Here is a 15,688-nt window from a genome sequence, read left to right on the forward strand (position 1 = left end):
CTTCCTCAGGAGAGTCTCCTCTGTATACTCATCATCCTCATCCTGGTCGTCGGTGTTCTGGCCAGCCAAGATGCCTCGCGTGGACTCAGACCTCAAACTGGACTTTAAGGATGTCCTCTTCAGACCCAAGAGGAGCAGCCTGAAGAGTCGCTCAGAGGTCGGTGCGGTTAATTAGTTTTACTCTGATACTGTAATCCAAATATTACAGCTACAGGTCAATTAACCATCAGACCGGCATATTGTCTTGTGCTCTTTGAAGGCTTTTAGCAAGTGAGTGAGTGGGAACAGTGTGCTGATTAAAATAGTGGAGCTGGAGGTACTCACTCTTCATCGCAGCACTGGGAGTCTTCTCGGTGTACTGAACGGGCCCCTGGCTGTCAGCTGACTCGCCGTCTCCCAGCTTCTGCTCCACCTCCTGCGAACACACACACACACACACACACACACACAGTTTCCTAAGCTGCTGTAGCTGTCGTATTTGTCGACGCATGTTTTGCAGTGCGCGGACTTTTGGGGTGAAGTTACACTTTAACGTTTCTTTCTTTTCTGTCTACATTTCTGAACTTGACCCTGAAATGCAAAAACATGTTCCATCACAAATAAAGTAGCCACTGCATCAAAGCAGCAGCTGACTTTGAGACTGCATCTGTATAGCACTGTCCACTTGAAGGTAACATAAATAGTTACACGAAGACTAAACTGGTCCATGTTTTGTGTTTTATTTGCTAAAATGTGAAGGTTTTCCAGCGTCAAACTCGAAAAGCCTCTAGGGTTAGAATGAATAATATGGCAGCACCCGCGTTTTAAAAGAAAAACACGCTTCTAAATTTCTTAGAGAAGGATCCCGAATCTCAATATCCCCATCATCTTTTATTATATGTGGAGAATCAGATGTGTCTCTCTGTCCTGGTGCATAATATGTACCAGCATCCTGATGCTGTCGGCTACAAATAACAACGTAAGCTCTTTCAGTATATAATAATTATTAGTATTAATAATACAAACATGACCCTATAGTGTCTCAGTTGATATAAGTGGAGTATTAAACGACTATTATAGAAGATGCAAAGCCCTCGTATAATAATATAACAATAAAATCACAACGGATTATGACTGACTCAGTAAAACATGCACAAAGAAGTGATGAGTAAATAGAAAGAAGTAGCCAGAGATTGCTGATGCCGGCTGATACACACCCCAACATCTTATTTGTTATTAGGCTTTCTAAACATGTGTTGCATTCTTCTCGCTGTGACACTCATCAGGTTTTCTATCTCGGAACAACTCGATAGACAGGTTTTCCGCTATAGGTGACAAAGTCACAAAAGGACACCACAGAGCGGTCTGTACTGGCTGCACTCCAGGAGGAACACAGATAACTGATTCATGCTGACTCAGCTCAGCAAGTCATTCATTTACACCTGCTGCTCAGTCAGGAAGTTGAGGTAAAGGAGTAAGAAAATGAATGAGACCGAGAGAAAGCAGGAGATTATCTGCCCACCCCGATGTCCCAGTCCGACACACACACACACACACACACACACATCTCACCTTCACACACAAACCTGACGTTCTCTTTATGTGCAGGCGTGAATCCCTCCGCTGGGCTTGCGGGCGTCTGTGTGGCTGCACCGTGGTAGCGCTTCCCGTTCAGACGGTTGAACACAATCTTTGGGGACGGAGAGCTGCGGAGAGATCAGACGGAGACAAATGAAGCCTGCTTGGGGATTGGATCAGCAGGCATCGCAACAAAACACAAGAGTTCCACCTCACAGGGATGGAGAAAACACAAATGATGCTGATTGGTCAGAGGAATTGAGCATGACGGGTCATTCTTCACCGCGGGACAGAATCATTTGACAAAACAAAGAAGAACTTCAAGTTTTATCAGAGACCCTAAAAACCTACATTTTAGTGCTTGCGAGTTTTAAAACGCTGTTGACACTTTTACTGCGGTCAAATTCACCTGAAGTACTGTACTGGACATATACTCAGTTACCAGTTTATTAGGGACACCCAATAAAAACATCCTACTTTCAGTAAAGTTATCATGTTAATGACATTGATTCAACTGTAGGATGTAGGTTGTGGTGCTTATTGTAATAATATGATAATTGCATTGCATTGAACACACGGTCACAGCAGAGAGAACAGCCGGGGCTTGAAAACAAACTGCAGGAACAGTCTGCGTCCGATAATGGGTGCAGACACGTTAGTCCCCGATGCGTTACGTGATCGCGCTGACGGAGCACGTGCTGTTGGGCCCCAAGTGGCTCAAACAGCCGGCGTAAAGGATCTTGCAAAAAATGAAGAAAAATGAAATAAAAACACACACCATGACAGGACGTGGAGCCGCTGACGTTACTTACTTCGATGAGAGCCAAGACGTCGGCTTGAGCTTCAAGTCGCCGAACTTGCTCTCGATCTGCTGTGTGGGACCTTTAGGAGACACAGTTCAAGAGTGTGTTGATGTTACGCTGTGAAATCAACGGGTTACATGGAAACGCGCTGCGTGAAAACATTGGACCGTGTCAACCGTTGCAATGCCCCAAAACTTCCCCCTTTAATGAGGAAATCAATGATTGCGTCATGCTTTTAGATAAGGGATACACATTCACCAACCTGTCCTCCGTTGAGTCACGAGTTTGCTGGGACCTCTGGTGATCGTGTACATCATGTGAACGCCAAGATATTCTGTCGTGTCTGTGAGTGAAGACCGCTCTGTCTTATGAACCATCGGGTGAGCACACCGATTACCTCACGGTCCTCTGCCGGCTCCCCCTGACGCAACAACGACGGAAAAGACAGATTCGCAGCTTGATTTCTTATTTGTTTCTTCCCCGGGTCAGCGGCTCCACGGTCGGCCTGCAGCCTGCAAGAGACTCTCTTTGACTTGTCGCCCGCTGTGTAGTCGATACTGTTGCACCTCCGAGTGAGCAGCCGGTGTTCCGCTGTCGTGAACCGACGTCCGCTGCTACTACGAGAGGTTGCGTGTAGGTCATCCAAGGAGAGAGCGGCTCCAGAGGCCGGTGGGGGTGGGGTGGGGGGATCCGTCACTCGGAGGTGGGACCTTGTGGTTCCTCACGTCCGGGGACAGTGACACTCCGGGCCCGGACACTCTACGGTCTACGCCCCGCTGATGCCACGGGACTGACCGCGGCCCCCCCGCTCCCTGACAGAACACAAGAACAACGCACACTTTGATATTTTCATCAGGACGGAAAGCTACGATGCTCGGCCAGCGTGTCAAGCCGGCCACAATGAAGCACGTGACTTCCGGACTGAGTTTCCAAAATAAAACACTCCTTTGACCACTTAAAACATAACTTGTTAATTGAATACGTCCAGTCTTTCGAGGACTTATATTCAGTATTGATGGACATTATGCTAATAATATGGCTGTGATATGACACATCAACAACATGTGTGATTAATTAATGCGCTATTTGACATCCTGTAAATGCATCAGTGACTTTCAGTGCTAAATGTTATGACTTGCTGTTCACTATGAAAATGGTGTTTTATTTATCTGACAGACCGTAGTTACAAAAAAACATGAGGTTAACGCGAGTAAACAGGACATGGTTTGGGAATTTAATTTTTTTTTTACAAATTCCAATGATTTTAGCCTCACTATGAAATTCCATTCTTTACGATATTAAGGTTTGTTCCAAAACCTGGACAAATACAACCAACGCTCTCTGTCTGGTTAGATAGCTCAGGATACGACGAATGAGGGCAAAGATGGAGTATATTCTTATCGTGTTTTTGTTTTGTGGTAAACATGCAGTGTGACCATTGTCTACAGTAAAACTGCATCACATGTACTTTTTTATAACCATGTAAAACGAGAGTAGTTCACGGATGTTAAAGTGTCTGATAAGCTCCTAATGTTTGTGGGTTTTATTCTGAAGTTAGAACTCTTAAGTTCCGCTCTCATCGTTGTTCGTTTAGTCGGACTGCTTTACGGAGCGGGGCAACCCAAGTGACGTCACTGCGCGACCCTCGAGCTGGAGCGATTACCTTTCACCTACAGACCTGAGATAGACGAACTGAAATATATATATTTAGTAATAACTAATGGAGACTGACAAAAAATGTACCATTAAACTCATATTTCTAAGGACTGATATGCATGGTCATATTTTACATATATATCTCAGGCCTAAAAGTCACCACAGGTATCCTTTGTGGTTCAGGTGAAGAGCCTCTGAGTGACTCTACACAGTGCGAGCTGACAGTCTGTGTTTCGTGACTGAAGATCAGCCGAGACAATACGCGGCTCAGGCATGCTTATCCAGGGTGATATATCCAACACTTACATCTTCCACTCACCCCCATTCATCTCTACCATCTGGCTCAATCAGTTATGGCTGGAAACATTGGCGTCACATGTATGCTTTTAGAGCAGACCTGGGCATTGTGTGGCCCGCGGGCCACATGTGGTACTTTGGTTGATTCTGACTGGCCCGTGTGAGGTTGATTGGAAATTACAAAATAAACATATTTTCTAATTTTACCTCTTGCATGGACTAAAGCTGCAGTGCTTTTATTTTGAAATGTTTTATTCACGTAATGACGCAAAACGTAAATCAAATACGTGCGCATGATTGAATCAAGTGTACGAGCAGTCACAACACACGAGACGACTTTAGCCCTCAAAAATGTCCACTCATGCTAAAGAAAGAAAGGTAGACGCCTGCAGAGTTTTCAACAAAAAATGGACTGCTAATTATTTATTTACTGAAGTCGCAGGTAAAGCCGTGTGTTTAGTTTGCGGAGAGCAGATCGCCGTGTTTAAGGATTACAATTTGAGTCGGTATTACGAGACGACGCACGCGGAGAAATACAAAAACTTGACTGCCGCTGAAAAGACGGTGGCAACGGAAGCTTTGCTAGCTAAACTACAAAAGCAGCAAGGCTTTTTTACCAAGCTTCACACAGCCAGGGATGCGGCAACCAAGACCAGCTTTGTGATATCCCACAAAATCGCTAAAAACAGTAAGCCATTCTCGGTGGGGGAGTTTGTCAAAGAGTGCTTGGTGGACTCTGCAGCACTAATATGCCCTGAAAAAAAGAAGCATTTGAGCAAGTCCCGCTATCCAGGCGAACCGTGACAAGAAGGATCGAGGACATTGCGGCGAATCTGGAGCTTCAGCTGCAACGTGAAGTGGTACGTTTAGACTTTTTCTACTTCATAATAATAATAACGTATTTTATTTGTAACGCACTTTTCATTTTTAAATCTCAGAGTGCCACAGAGCCAGTACATAGTAAAAAGCATAGTTAAAACATAAAAAAACTATAATAAAATAAAAACCAGTGAACGAACAGAAACACAAAAGAAATAACTGACAGTGACTTAGGTCAGAAAGGCTTTCCTGAATAAAAAGGTTTTTAGGCCAGTCTTAAAAGAGACCAGTGTCTGTGTTGCCCTTAGATGGTCAGGGAGACTGTTCCATAGGCGTGGAGCTGCCGAGCCAAAGGCCCGGTCGCCCATGGTGCGGAGCTTGGTGCTGGGGACCCGGAGAAGCGAGCTGTTTGATGATCTGAGGGTGCGGGTGGAGATTTGGGGAGTGATGAGATCTTGTAGGTAGGGAGGTGCATGTCCATTTATGCATTTATGTGTGAGTAGTAGGACTTTGTAATCAATCCGGAATGAGACTGGGAGCCAGTGTAGGGAGTGCAGAATGGGTGTTATGTGCTCATACTTCCGGACTCTCATCAGGATCCTGGCAGCGCTGTTTTGGATGTATTGCAGCTTCTGGATGTTCTTGGTAGTGATCCCAGTGAAGAGTGCGTTGCAGTAGTCCAGTCTTGAGGATATAAAGGCGTGGACGAGCTTCTCTGCATCTGACAGGGTTAAAGTGGGGCGGAGTTTGGAGATGTTTTTGCTTTGGACGAGAGCTGCGATGTCCGTGACACAGCCCAGTTACTCGTATTCGTCCGTGGGATAAAGGACTTCAAGATTACGGAGGAGCTGGCAGCACTGCGGTCAATGAAAGGGAGCGATCTTTTCACGGAGGTAGTTGCATGCATGGACACGCTGGGTCTGAAATGGGACAGACTGCTAGGTGTCACAACGGACGGCTGTCCAAGTCTGACCGGGAAAAATGTCTGACTTTTGAAACGTATGCAAGATAAAGTGACTGAAATCGACCCAGATCAGAAATTGGTATTTTTGCATTGTATTATACATCAGCGTGTGTTGTGCAAGTCAGTGCTAAAAATGAACCATGTTATTGATGTTGTAACTAAAACAGTTAACTTCATCAGGGCACGAGCATTGAATCACAGACAGTTTGTTTCACTTTTGGAGGAGCATGAGACTGAACATAGTGACATTGGCTACCACACAGCTGTCAGATGGCTCAGCCTGGGCAAAATGCTAAAAAGATGATGGGAGCTGAAAGCAGAGATTCGAGAGTTCTGCAAGAAGAAAGGCAAGGACATCCCAGAGCTCTCAGATGAGGACTGGATGGCCGATTTTGCATTTGCTGTTGATGTGACTGCACTGATGAATGAACTGAACACCAAACTGCAAGGCAAGGGCCTTTTTGTTCATGAAATGCACAGCCTGGTGAAGGCTTTCATGAGAAAGTTGCAGTTTCTTTCAAGCCAACTGGACAGCAACAATCTCACTCACATGCAAACCCTGAAAGAAGTCACACCATCAGCTGATCACCTCCGCAGGTACTCATCCAAGCTAGGAGCACTGCATGGTGAGTTTTCAAGGCGATTTGAAGATCTCAGAATGATCGAGGATGAAATGCACATGATTTCCTCTCCCTTTACCTGCAGTGTGGGTAATGCACCCAGTGATGTTCAGCTGGAACTCATTGACCTGCAGTCTGATGCGGTACTGGCAGAGCACTTTAAGTCAGGATCACTGCTGGATTTTTACTCTTCTCTCAAGGAGGAGAACTTTCCAAACATAAGGAGACATGCTCAGAATATGTTGGTTCTCTTTAGCTCTACCTACATATGTGAACAAACATTCTCAGTGATGAAGTTTACAAAATCCAGGTATAGATCCTCTCTCACAGATGATCATCTGGCAGCTGTGCTTCGCATCTCCACCTCAGACATTCAACCTGACTTTGATGCACTTGTGAAAGCCCAACAGAGACTAGATTTCTCTCACTGAACAAGAAAAAAGAACTGAGAAAAATCAGATGAGGTGGTTAGACTAGAAATGCTGGCATGTAAAGGCACCAATTAGCAGTGAACTGGGACACTTTCTTTGGAGGCCTTTTTCCCAAAATCACAGTTCAGTGACAATCGTTATAATATGATGTATCTTACTATTTGGAGTACAAAGACAATATTGTGGTGTCTTTAGAACGCTAAGAACCTCTTTCCAACAGTATATGGAACTCAAAATGTGTTTTGGGGTGAATGTGCCTGAAAATGATCACTAATATGAGTCACAAATGGTAAAAACGTTCACATTTAGTTTGTTTTGGTGTTTTATTGAATAAATTACATTTTTTGTAAGGCAACCTCGTTTTTTCATTGCTTAATCATAACATGCAGTACTCTTACCAGTCTTACCAGCTTGTCAAAACAATGCTATATACTGCTTTTACAAAGAAATATAATTAATATTATGCAGAATTGAGTTCAGCCTTTTGGCCTGGCCCTCCATAATATTTTCTGTTTCTCATGTGGCCCCATGGAAAAGATAATTGCCCACCCCTGTTTTAGAGTATACCTCTGCAAAGGGCCTTGCTGCAGGATGTCAGATGAAACAACCAATCTCTAGGGACCCAGTTGGTGTCCCCTGCATTTATAAAATCCTTCCACTCTACCGCCCACTCTGCCTCACCACAAACACATATTCCAACATATGAAACCATTCAATTGTCAAGTCCGTTTAGAGTGAATTCAGAATATATCAAATGGAGTCGCAGATGAGGTTGACAGCTGGGTCAAAGACCGAAGGAGTCAAGGTTTTTTTATCCATTTATTTCAGAGCACCGTTGAGTCTGGACACCGATATAATGGCAAAATTACCTCGTCAAACACAGTTAATAATGGCTGCATTCCATTCAGGTTTTCAAATTCTAGGCCCCTGAAATTGCAGAAGAGGGCTCACCGCTACAACTTACCTGCACAAGTAGACGTTGTTGGTGTTAGCTACACCTTGTGCTATATTTCTGCATACATCACTGTGCTTCTAAATATTGCTCGAGACCAATTCCACTTCCTCATTACGTAGCTCAACAGGAGTACAGAAGCTTTGACAGAAGAAACCGGAAATGGTCCTGGACTCACTGGTGTCTGCTCTACAGATACAGCGGAGTGCAGAAGTCCGGGTCTGCTTACAATGAAACCAAATGATGTTCCTCAGACGAAGAGCACATCATTTCTGAGGAACAATGTTCATTTCAAAATGTATATTGACAACACTGTGTTGTATGGTGCATGTACAATATGAAGCTTGTGTCTTGCTCAAGGACACATTGACATGCGACGAGCAGAGCCGGGGATTGAACCGCCGACCCTCTGATTGAGGGTCGGCGGATCTGCTGTCCACTTAGCTACAGTCGCCCATCTTATGCCAATCTCATTCTATTCTGCATTTCAGTTCCATATCGGCATTTGTCAAAGATATGAAATTACTACTTATATTACTCTTAAATATTAGTCTAGGTAGTTTCCACCAGATGAACGGCCGTCATTGAGTAAAAGGCACAGACGCAGTGTATGACACCATACTTCAGGTCTCGACAGACAAATGCAAAGTCCTGAGTTGGTGAATACAGAACGTTTGATTAATAATAATAATAATACATTTTATTTATATAGCGCTTTTCATGACACTCAAAGACGCTTTACAAGGCAGAGACAAATGATGTGATTCTGTTCAGTGCCTACAAACATGCATAATAGATAAGTGTTGAACATAGTGATTGTCAAATAAATACTGTAAAAAAAAAATATGTGTGCATATGATTAAGACTTCACAGTAGCTCTGTCTGTGGGGATTTGGCTTGGAAACCAAAGGGTTGCTGGTCCAAATCCCCATTTGGATTAGGAAAGCACGAGACGACAAATTCTGAGGGTGACGTGAATGTTTCTACAGAAATTCATCCGATAGTTGAGAGATTTCACTGGAAACCACAAACTTCATGGTGTCATATGATGACAAAAGTAACAAAGTGTTTTTGATGACAAGTTCCTAGACATTAAGTTGAATATTACAGGTAATGTATATTCCACACAGAGAGTGACCCATACCACACAGGCAGTAAAACATGCATGTACATATACAGCTACTTGTTGAACTTTCACCTACTTTCCACCTCAAGCTATAATTCAGAGGAACACCTTAGACTCCACCGCGACACAGGATATATGCAATGCACAGAGATGAGGCCAAAATGTTCTTTTATCAGTTTTAATGCCCTAAAAGGCTTTAAGACTTATCTCATTCAGAACCTTCTTATCAATGCAGTTCAGTGTGACATGCACAAGGGGTTAAAGAGCAGTGGGTTCATATGCGGTTTACCTCATAGCTGTGGATTATTCTGACCTCATCAGTTATATATTAATGAGGCATAATAATAATAATAATAACTTTAATTTATATAGCGCCTTTCAGGGGACCCAAGGCCGCTTTACAAGAGTAACAGTTTAGACAAAAACAGTTTAGACAAACAGTCAGAAAAACAGAACAAGTAAACTAGGGGCTGAAAGCCTTGGCGAACAGATGGGACTTGAGGGCCCTTTTGAAGGCGTCCAGAGTGGAGATGTTGCGGATCACCGCAGGGAGAGAGTTCCAGAGGGTGGGGGCTGCCACACTGAAAGCTCTGTCCCCGAAGGTTCGCAGTTTGGTGCGGGTGGTGGCAAGCAGGCCAGAGTCTGAAGACCGCAGGTTCCGGGGAGGGACATGTGGGCGGAGGAGGTCCGATAGGTACTGGGGGGCATGGGCATGGAGGGACTTGTAGGTGAGGAGGAGGATCTTGTATGAGATGCGGGACTTGACCGGGAGCCAGTGGAGGTTGATGAGGGTGGGGGTGATGTGCTGCCAGGGCTTTGTGTGCGTGAGAACCCTGGCAGCAGAGTTTTGTACATACTGGAGCCTGTCCAGGGTTTTGTTGGGTACCCCGAACAGGACACCATTGCAGTAGTCCAAGCGGGAGGTGACAAACGCATGGACCAGGGTTTCAGCAACAGACTCCGAGAGTGACGGTCGGAGTCTGGCAATGTTCCGGAGATGGAAAAAGGCAGTTTTGGTGACGGACTTGATGTGGGACTCGAAGGAAAGGGTGGAGTCCAGGATGACACCCAGGTTGCGGACTTCAGGAGATGGGGAGATGGAGCAGCCGTCAACCTCGAGGATGAAGTCACCAACCTTCCGGAGCAGCGCCTTGGGTGCCACAACCATGAGCTCTGTCTTCTTGGTGTTGAGTTTGAGGAGATTTGATGACATCCAGGTTTTTATTTCATGCAGGCAGTTGACAAGGGACTGAGGGGGGAACTGGGAGGATGGAGTAGTACTGAGATAGATTTGAGTGTCATCAGCATAGCAGTGGAAGTTCAGTCCATGATGGCGGATGATCTTGCCGAGGGGGAGCATGTAGATGGTGAAGAGGAGGGGGCCAAGCACAGAGCCTTGGGGCATGCCATGATTGACTGGGGCTAGGGGGGAAATAGAGCCGTTGATGGAAACAAACTGTTCCCTGTTATGGAGGTAGGATGAAAACCAGGAGAGGGCGGTGCCAGTGACCCCTAGAAGGTCAGATAGGCGGTTGAGGAGGATGGTATTGTAGATCCAGCGCCAATTGTGATTACAGAATTATTTAAAGATACATACCGTTGTGTATTTATGTCAAAGAGCAATTTAAGTTTGGAATACAAAAGTGCTCTATTTAAAAAATGTTTCTTGTTCTTACTTTTAATTGAGAGCAATTTATTTCCACTGAAGACTTTATTTCGTTTCAGTCAATTTGTTACCAATTCATTTAAATCGAATTACTTTTACTTCACTTGATTCCTTTATTCATATGGAAATTAAGACTTTTCACTGAAATGTCCTGCTGAATAAACCCTTCAGTTTAAGCCTTTGTTACACAACCTTGCAGTGCAGGAAATGAGCGCATGCATGTGGAAAAAGTTCATTTTCTCATTTTGTGATGCATTCAGGAATAACTTCTTCCAGCAAGGGCACGATACGAAGAAACCCTAGTTAGAAACAATATAACAGGGCTGTAAAGGCAGCGAGAGACATGCATATCTCAAAGGAACCTCTTGTTGCCAGGACACATTTTAACTCGAGCTTTGGCCCTGGCACTCATTCTGCTATTTATTTGGCAGCTGTTTTCCTCCGCTATGCTGACATCTACTGGTCTCACTTTGTGCTAACAGTTATACATGCTAGGAAACAGATGCACATGTACATTCCTAGGGGTACTGTACATGTGCATTAAATGTCACTGTAAATGTCAAATGAAGGAATTTATATTGGAATTAGTTTAAATATAAATAATTACTCAACAACTTGAAAACTGACAACTGTAGGAGGGGAGTGTTTAATCTTTATTTCCTTTCTTTAGCCACCTTTATCTGACACTATAAGGTCTCAAATTGGGTTGGATTGGGTGCTCTCCGTGGCGCAGATGAGAAACTGAGAGACGGAAACGCTGCGGGATGACAACAATACACAGACGCACATGCAAACAAACACACACAAGAGTAGGAGTTTTACGTGTCAGAGAAGTTATTTCACATGGCATTCTCCAAGAAGAGAAAAGTGATCAGTGAGACCACAGCCTTTATCCATGAATGGACAGACTCTTGCTTTGGGAGCATGTTACACCGTACTACTGTACTAAAGTTACAAATGAGTTCATCATAACTTTTGTTCTCTGTTGACCTTTAGAAGCAAATCACTTTGAGATGCCTTGCATCATAAAACACTTTGAATTTTTCCTAAATTCTCAATTACAATAACTAATCATAAATCACTATAAATATATATATATTTTTTTTCTTTTTTATTAGGCCACATCACTATTTTCTTAAAGCTGACACAGACAACTTTGGACTGTGGGACGAAACCAGAAAACGCCCAAAAGTGTATGTATTTTTATGAAAGAATGTAAATTAGTCTTAACATCTGAAGAAGGAATTCACTTCCCCTTTCAGTGATAGACCAATCAACATCACCTATTTATTTTTTGAGGGAAACCGGAGAACCCGGAGAAAACCTCAGGCTAAACTAATTCAGGGGATCAACAGAAAGTCATGGAAAAGAATGTCATGGCTCACCTGGTAGATCACATGTACACCAAGTACATGTGATCTACCAGGTGAGCCACGGCATTAAATTCAGATACAAAAGAATGTGATGGCTCAACTGGTAGATCACATGTACATCAAGTACATGTGATCCACCAGGTGAGCCATGTAAATTAGTCTTAACATCTGAAGAAGGAATTAACTTCCCCTTTCAGTGATAGACCAATCAACATAACCTATTTATTTTTTGAGGGAAACCGGAGAACCCGGAGAAAACCTCAGGCTAAACTAATTCAGGGGATCAACAGAAAGTCATGGAAAAGAATGTCATGGCTCACCTGGTAGATCACATGTACACCAAGTACATGTGATCTACCAGGTGAGCCACGGCATTAAATTCAGATACAAAAGAATGTGATGGCTCAACTGGTAGATCACATGTACATCAAGTACATGTGATCCACCAGGTGAGCCATGTAAATTAGTCTTAACATCTGAAGAAGGAATTAACTTCCCCTTTCAGTGATAGACCAATCAACATAACCTATTTATTTTTTGAGGGAAACCGGAGAACCCGGAGAAAACCTCAGGCTAAACTAATTCAGGGGATCAACAGAAAGTCATGGAAAAGAATGTCATGGCTCACCTGGTAGATCACATGTACACCAAGTACATGTGATCTACCAGGTGAGCCACGGCATTAAATTCAGATACAAAAGAATGTGATGGCTCAACTGGTAGATCACATGTACATCAAGTACATGTGATCCACCAGGTGAGCCATGTAAATTAGTCTTAACATCTGAAGAAGGAATTAACTTCCCCTTTCAGTGATAGACCAATCAACATAACCTATTTATTTTTTGAGGGAAACCGGAGAACCCGGAGAAAACCTCAGGCTAAACTAATTCAGGGGATCAACAGAAAGTCATGGAAAAGAATGTCATGGCTCACCTGGTAGATCACATGTACACCAAGTACATGTGATCTACCAGGTGAGCCACGGCATTAAATTCAGATACAAAAGAATGTGATTGCTCAACTGGTAGATCACATGTACATCAAGTACATGTGATCCACCAGGTGAGCCATGTAAATTAGTCTTAACATCTGAAGAAGGAATTCACTTCCCCTTTCAGTGATAGACCAATCAACATAACCTATTTATTTTTTGAGGGAAACCGGAGAACCCGCAGAAAACCTCAGGCTAAACTAATTCAGGGGATCAACTCATGGAAAAGAATATCATGGCTCACCTGATAGATCACATGTACACCAGGTACATGTGATCTACCAGGTGAGCCACGGCATTCGTTTCAGATACAAAAGAATGTCTACCAGGTGAGCCATGATGTGATCCACTTGGCAACTTTGGCAACTGTGCGAAAACATCCTTCTATAATGAAGTCTAAAACATGGTATTGTACAGACTTGTTGCATGTTGCTTGTATGTCATGCTCTTGTATCTGAATTGGTTGTTGTGGAGTTGGAAGATCTACCAGGTGAGCCATTGTAACAAAACAATGGTTTAGGCTTGACCGGGGGTGATTCTTGTTGCAGCATTTAGATCGAGCAACCGTTTTATGAGATTTAAAAATGCCATTAAGTCTTCCTTTTCAACACAAATACGAAAATTTGAGGCTAACTCTGTTGCTTCATCCAAACTTTGGCCAGTGTCGAAACTCCACTTTGAAATTGGCTGGATACCGGTTGCCTCCTTGTACTCTTCTGATGTCGAGCCACGGCATTAAATTCAGATACAAAAGAATGTGATGGCTCAACTGGTAGATCACATGTACATCAAGTACATGTGATCCACCAGGTGAGCCATGTAAATTAGTCTTAACATCTGAAGAAGGAATTCACTTCCCCTTTCAGTGATAGACCAATCAACATAACCTATTTATTTTTTGAGGGAAACCGGAGAACCCGGAGAAAACCTCAGGCTAAACTAATTCAGGGGATCAACTCATGGAAAAGAATATCATGGCTCACCTGGTAGATCACATGTACACCAGGTACATGTGATCTACCAGGTGAGCCACGGCATTCGTTTCAGATACAAAAGAATGTCTACCAGGTGAGCCATGATGTGATCCACTTTGCAACTTTGGCAACTTTGGCAACTGTGCGAAAACATCCTTCTATAATGAAGTCTAAAACATGGTATTGTACAGACTTGTTGCATGTTGTTTGTATGTCATGCTCTTGTATCTGAATTGGTTGTTGTGGAGTTGGAAGATCTACCAGGTGAGCCATTGTAACAAAACAATCGTTTAGGGCTTGACCGGGGGTGATTCTTGTTGCAGCATTTGGATCGAGCAACCGTTTTAGGAGATTTAAAAATGCCATTAAGTCTTCCTTTTCAACACTAATACGAAAATTTGAGGCTAACTCTGTTGCTTCATCCAAAGTTTGGCCAGTGTCGAAACTCCACTTTGAATTTGGCTGGATACCGGTTGCCTCCTTGTACTCTTCTGATGTCTTTAGTCTCCATCTTGAATTGGGAGAGGAGTGCTCCCTGTTGAAATACTGGTTGGTGTACATTCCAGCATTCAGCAGGTGGTCTTCTGGATGGCCGACTAGATTGCAAACAGTTTTCATTCCGTGGTATGATGAGTCGTCACTGAAGAGGTCCCGGCAGCAGTCCAGTTTTGCCAGGAGACAGCCCAGTGCCCACATGTCGATGGCTTCAGATATGGGGAGGCCCAAGGTCACCTCTGGAGCTCTGTATGCACGAGGTTGCACAATCATTCTTTCTCTTACGTCTGATACTGACATGGCCAAACCAAAGTCAATTAATTTCAGCCTGAAGGGCTCATGCTGGTGGTTGACGAGCATAACATTGTCAGCTTTCAGGTCTGTGTGAATGATGCCGATACCCTTCAGGGCTTCAAATGCCACAAGTAGCTGACGTGTTATGGGGCGGATTTCATTAAGGGTCAGGTGTGACTGTCTCTCACGCATCAAATCCAAAAGGCTCCTGTCCAGTTTCTGGAAGGCGATGCAAGACATGCCTTCGAATATGAAACTGTCTTTGAATGTCACCAAGTTGTTTTTCTCTGGGTCAAGGGTCCTGAGTTGTTCCAGCATTTTCACTTCTCTGACGTGATATTTAACGTCTTTGTTGATCTTGATGGCTACAGTTTCGGATGTTGTCAAATTGATACACTTGGCAACTTTGCCAAAACATCCTTCTCCAATTAAGTCTAAAACACGGTATTGTACAGACTTGTTGCAGAGTATGTCATGCACTTGTATCTGAATTGGTTCTTGTGAAGAGTCTGCGCTCTCATCGCTGGAGCTGTCTGTGTCTGAGAATCCATCTGAGTCAGTTGATTTATCACATTCATCTGAATCATATGGGGGGGAGACGAGCATCAAATCATAGGCAGCATTTGCATGAGAGGTGTCCATGTGATCTACCAGGTGAGCCATTGTA

At 43.7% G+C, this 15,688-nt stretch overlaps 1 protein-coding gene across 2 annotated transcripts; it reads right to left on the bottom strand.

The window, feature by feature from the left end:
- Positions 1-222: 222 nt before the first annotated feature.
- On the bottom strand, positions 223-4,024 carry LOC306784945 (MAPK regulated corepressor interacting protein 2-like). Of its 2 annotated transcripts, none has more exons than XM_079279144.1 (4): positions 2,623-4,024; positions 2,370-2,439; positions 1,566-1,685; positions 223-415 (listed from the first exon to the last, which is right to left on the bottom strand). In XM_079279144.1, exons 1-4 carry the CDS (start codon positions 2,735-2,737, stop codon positions 328-330), a joined length of 393 nt encoding a protein of 130 aa, XP_079135270.1. In that variant the 5' UTR covers positions 2,738-4,024; the 3' UTR covers positions 223-327. The 2 variants fall into 2 exon arrangements, with proteins under 2 accessions (XP_079135270.1, XP_079135271.1); XM_079279145.1 differs by having other exon boundaries at positions 1,552-1,685.
- Positions 4,025-15,688: the final 11,664 nt, after the last annotated feature.

Source organism: Melanostigma gelatinosum, assembly GCF_949748355.1.
Source record: "Melanostigma gelatinosum genome assembly, chromosome: 11".
Taxonomy (NCBI): domain Eukaryota; kingdom Metazoa; phylum Chordata; class Actinopteri; order Perciformes; family Zoarcidae; genus Melanostigma; species Melanostigma gelatinosum.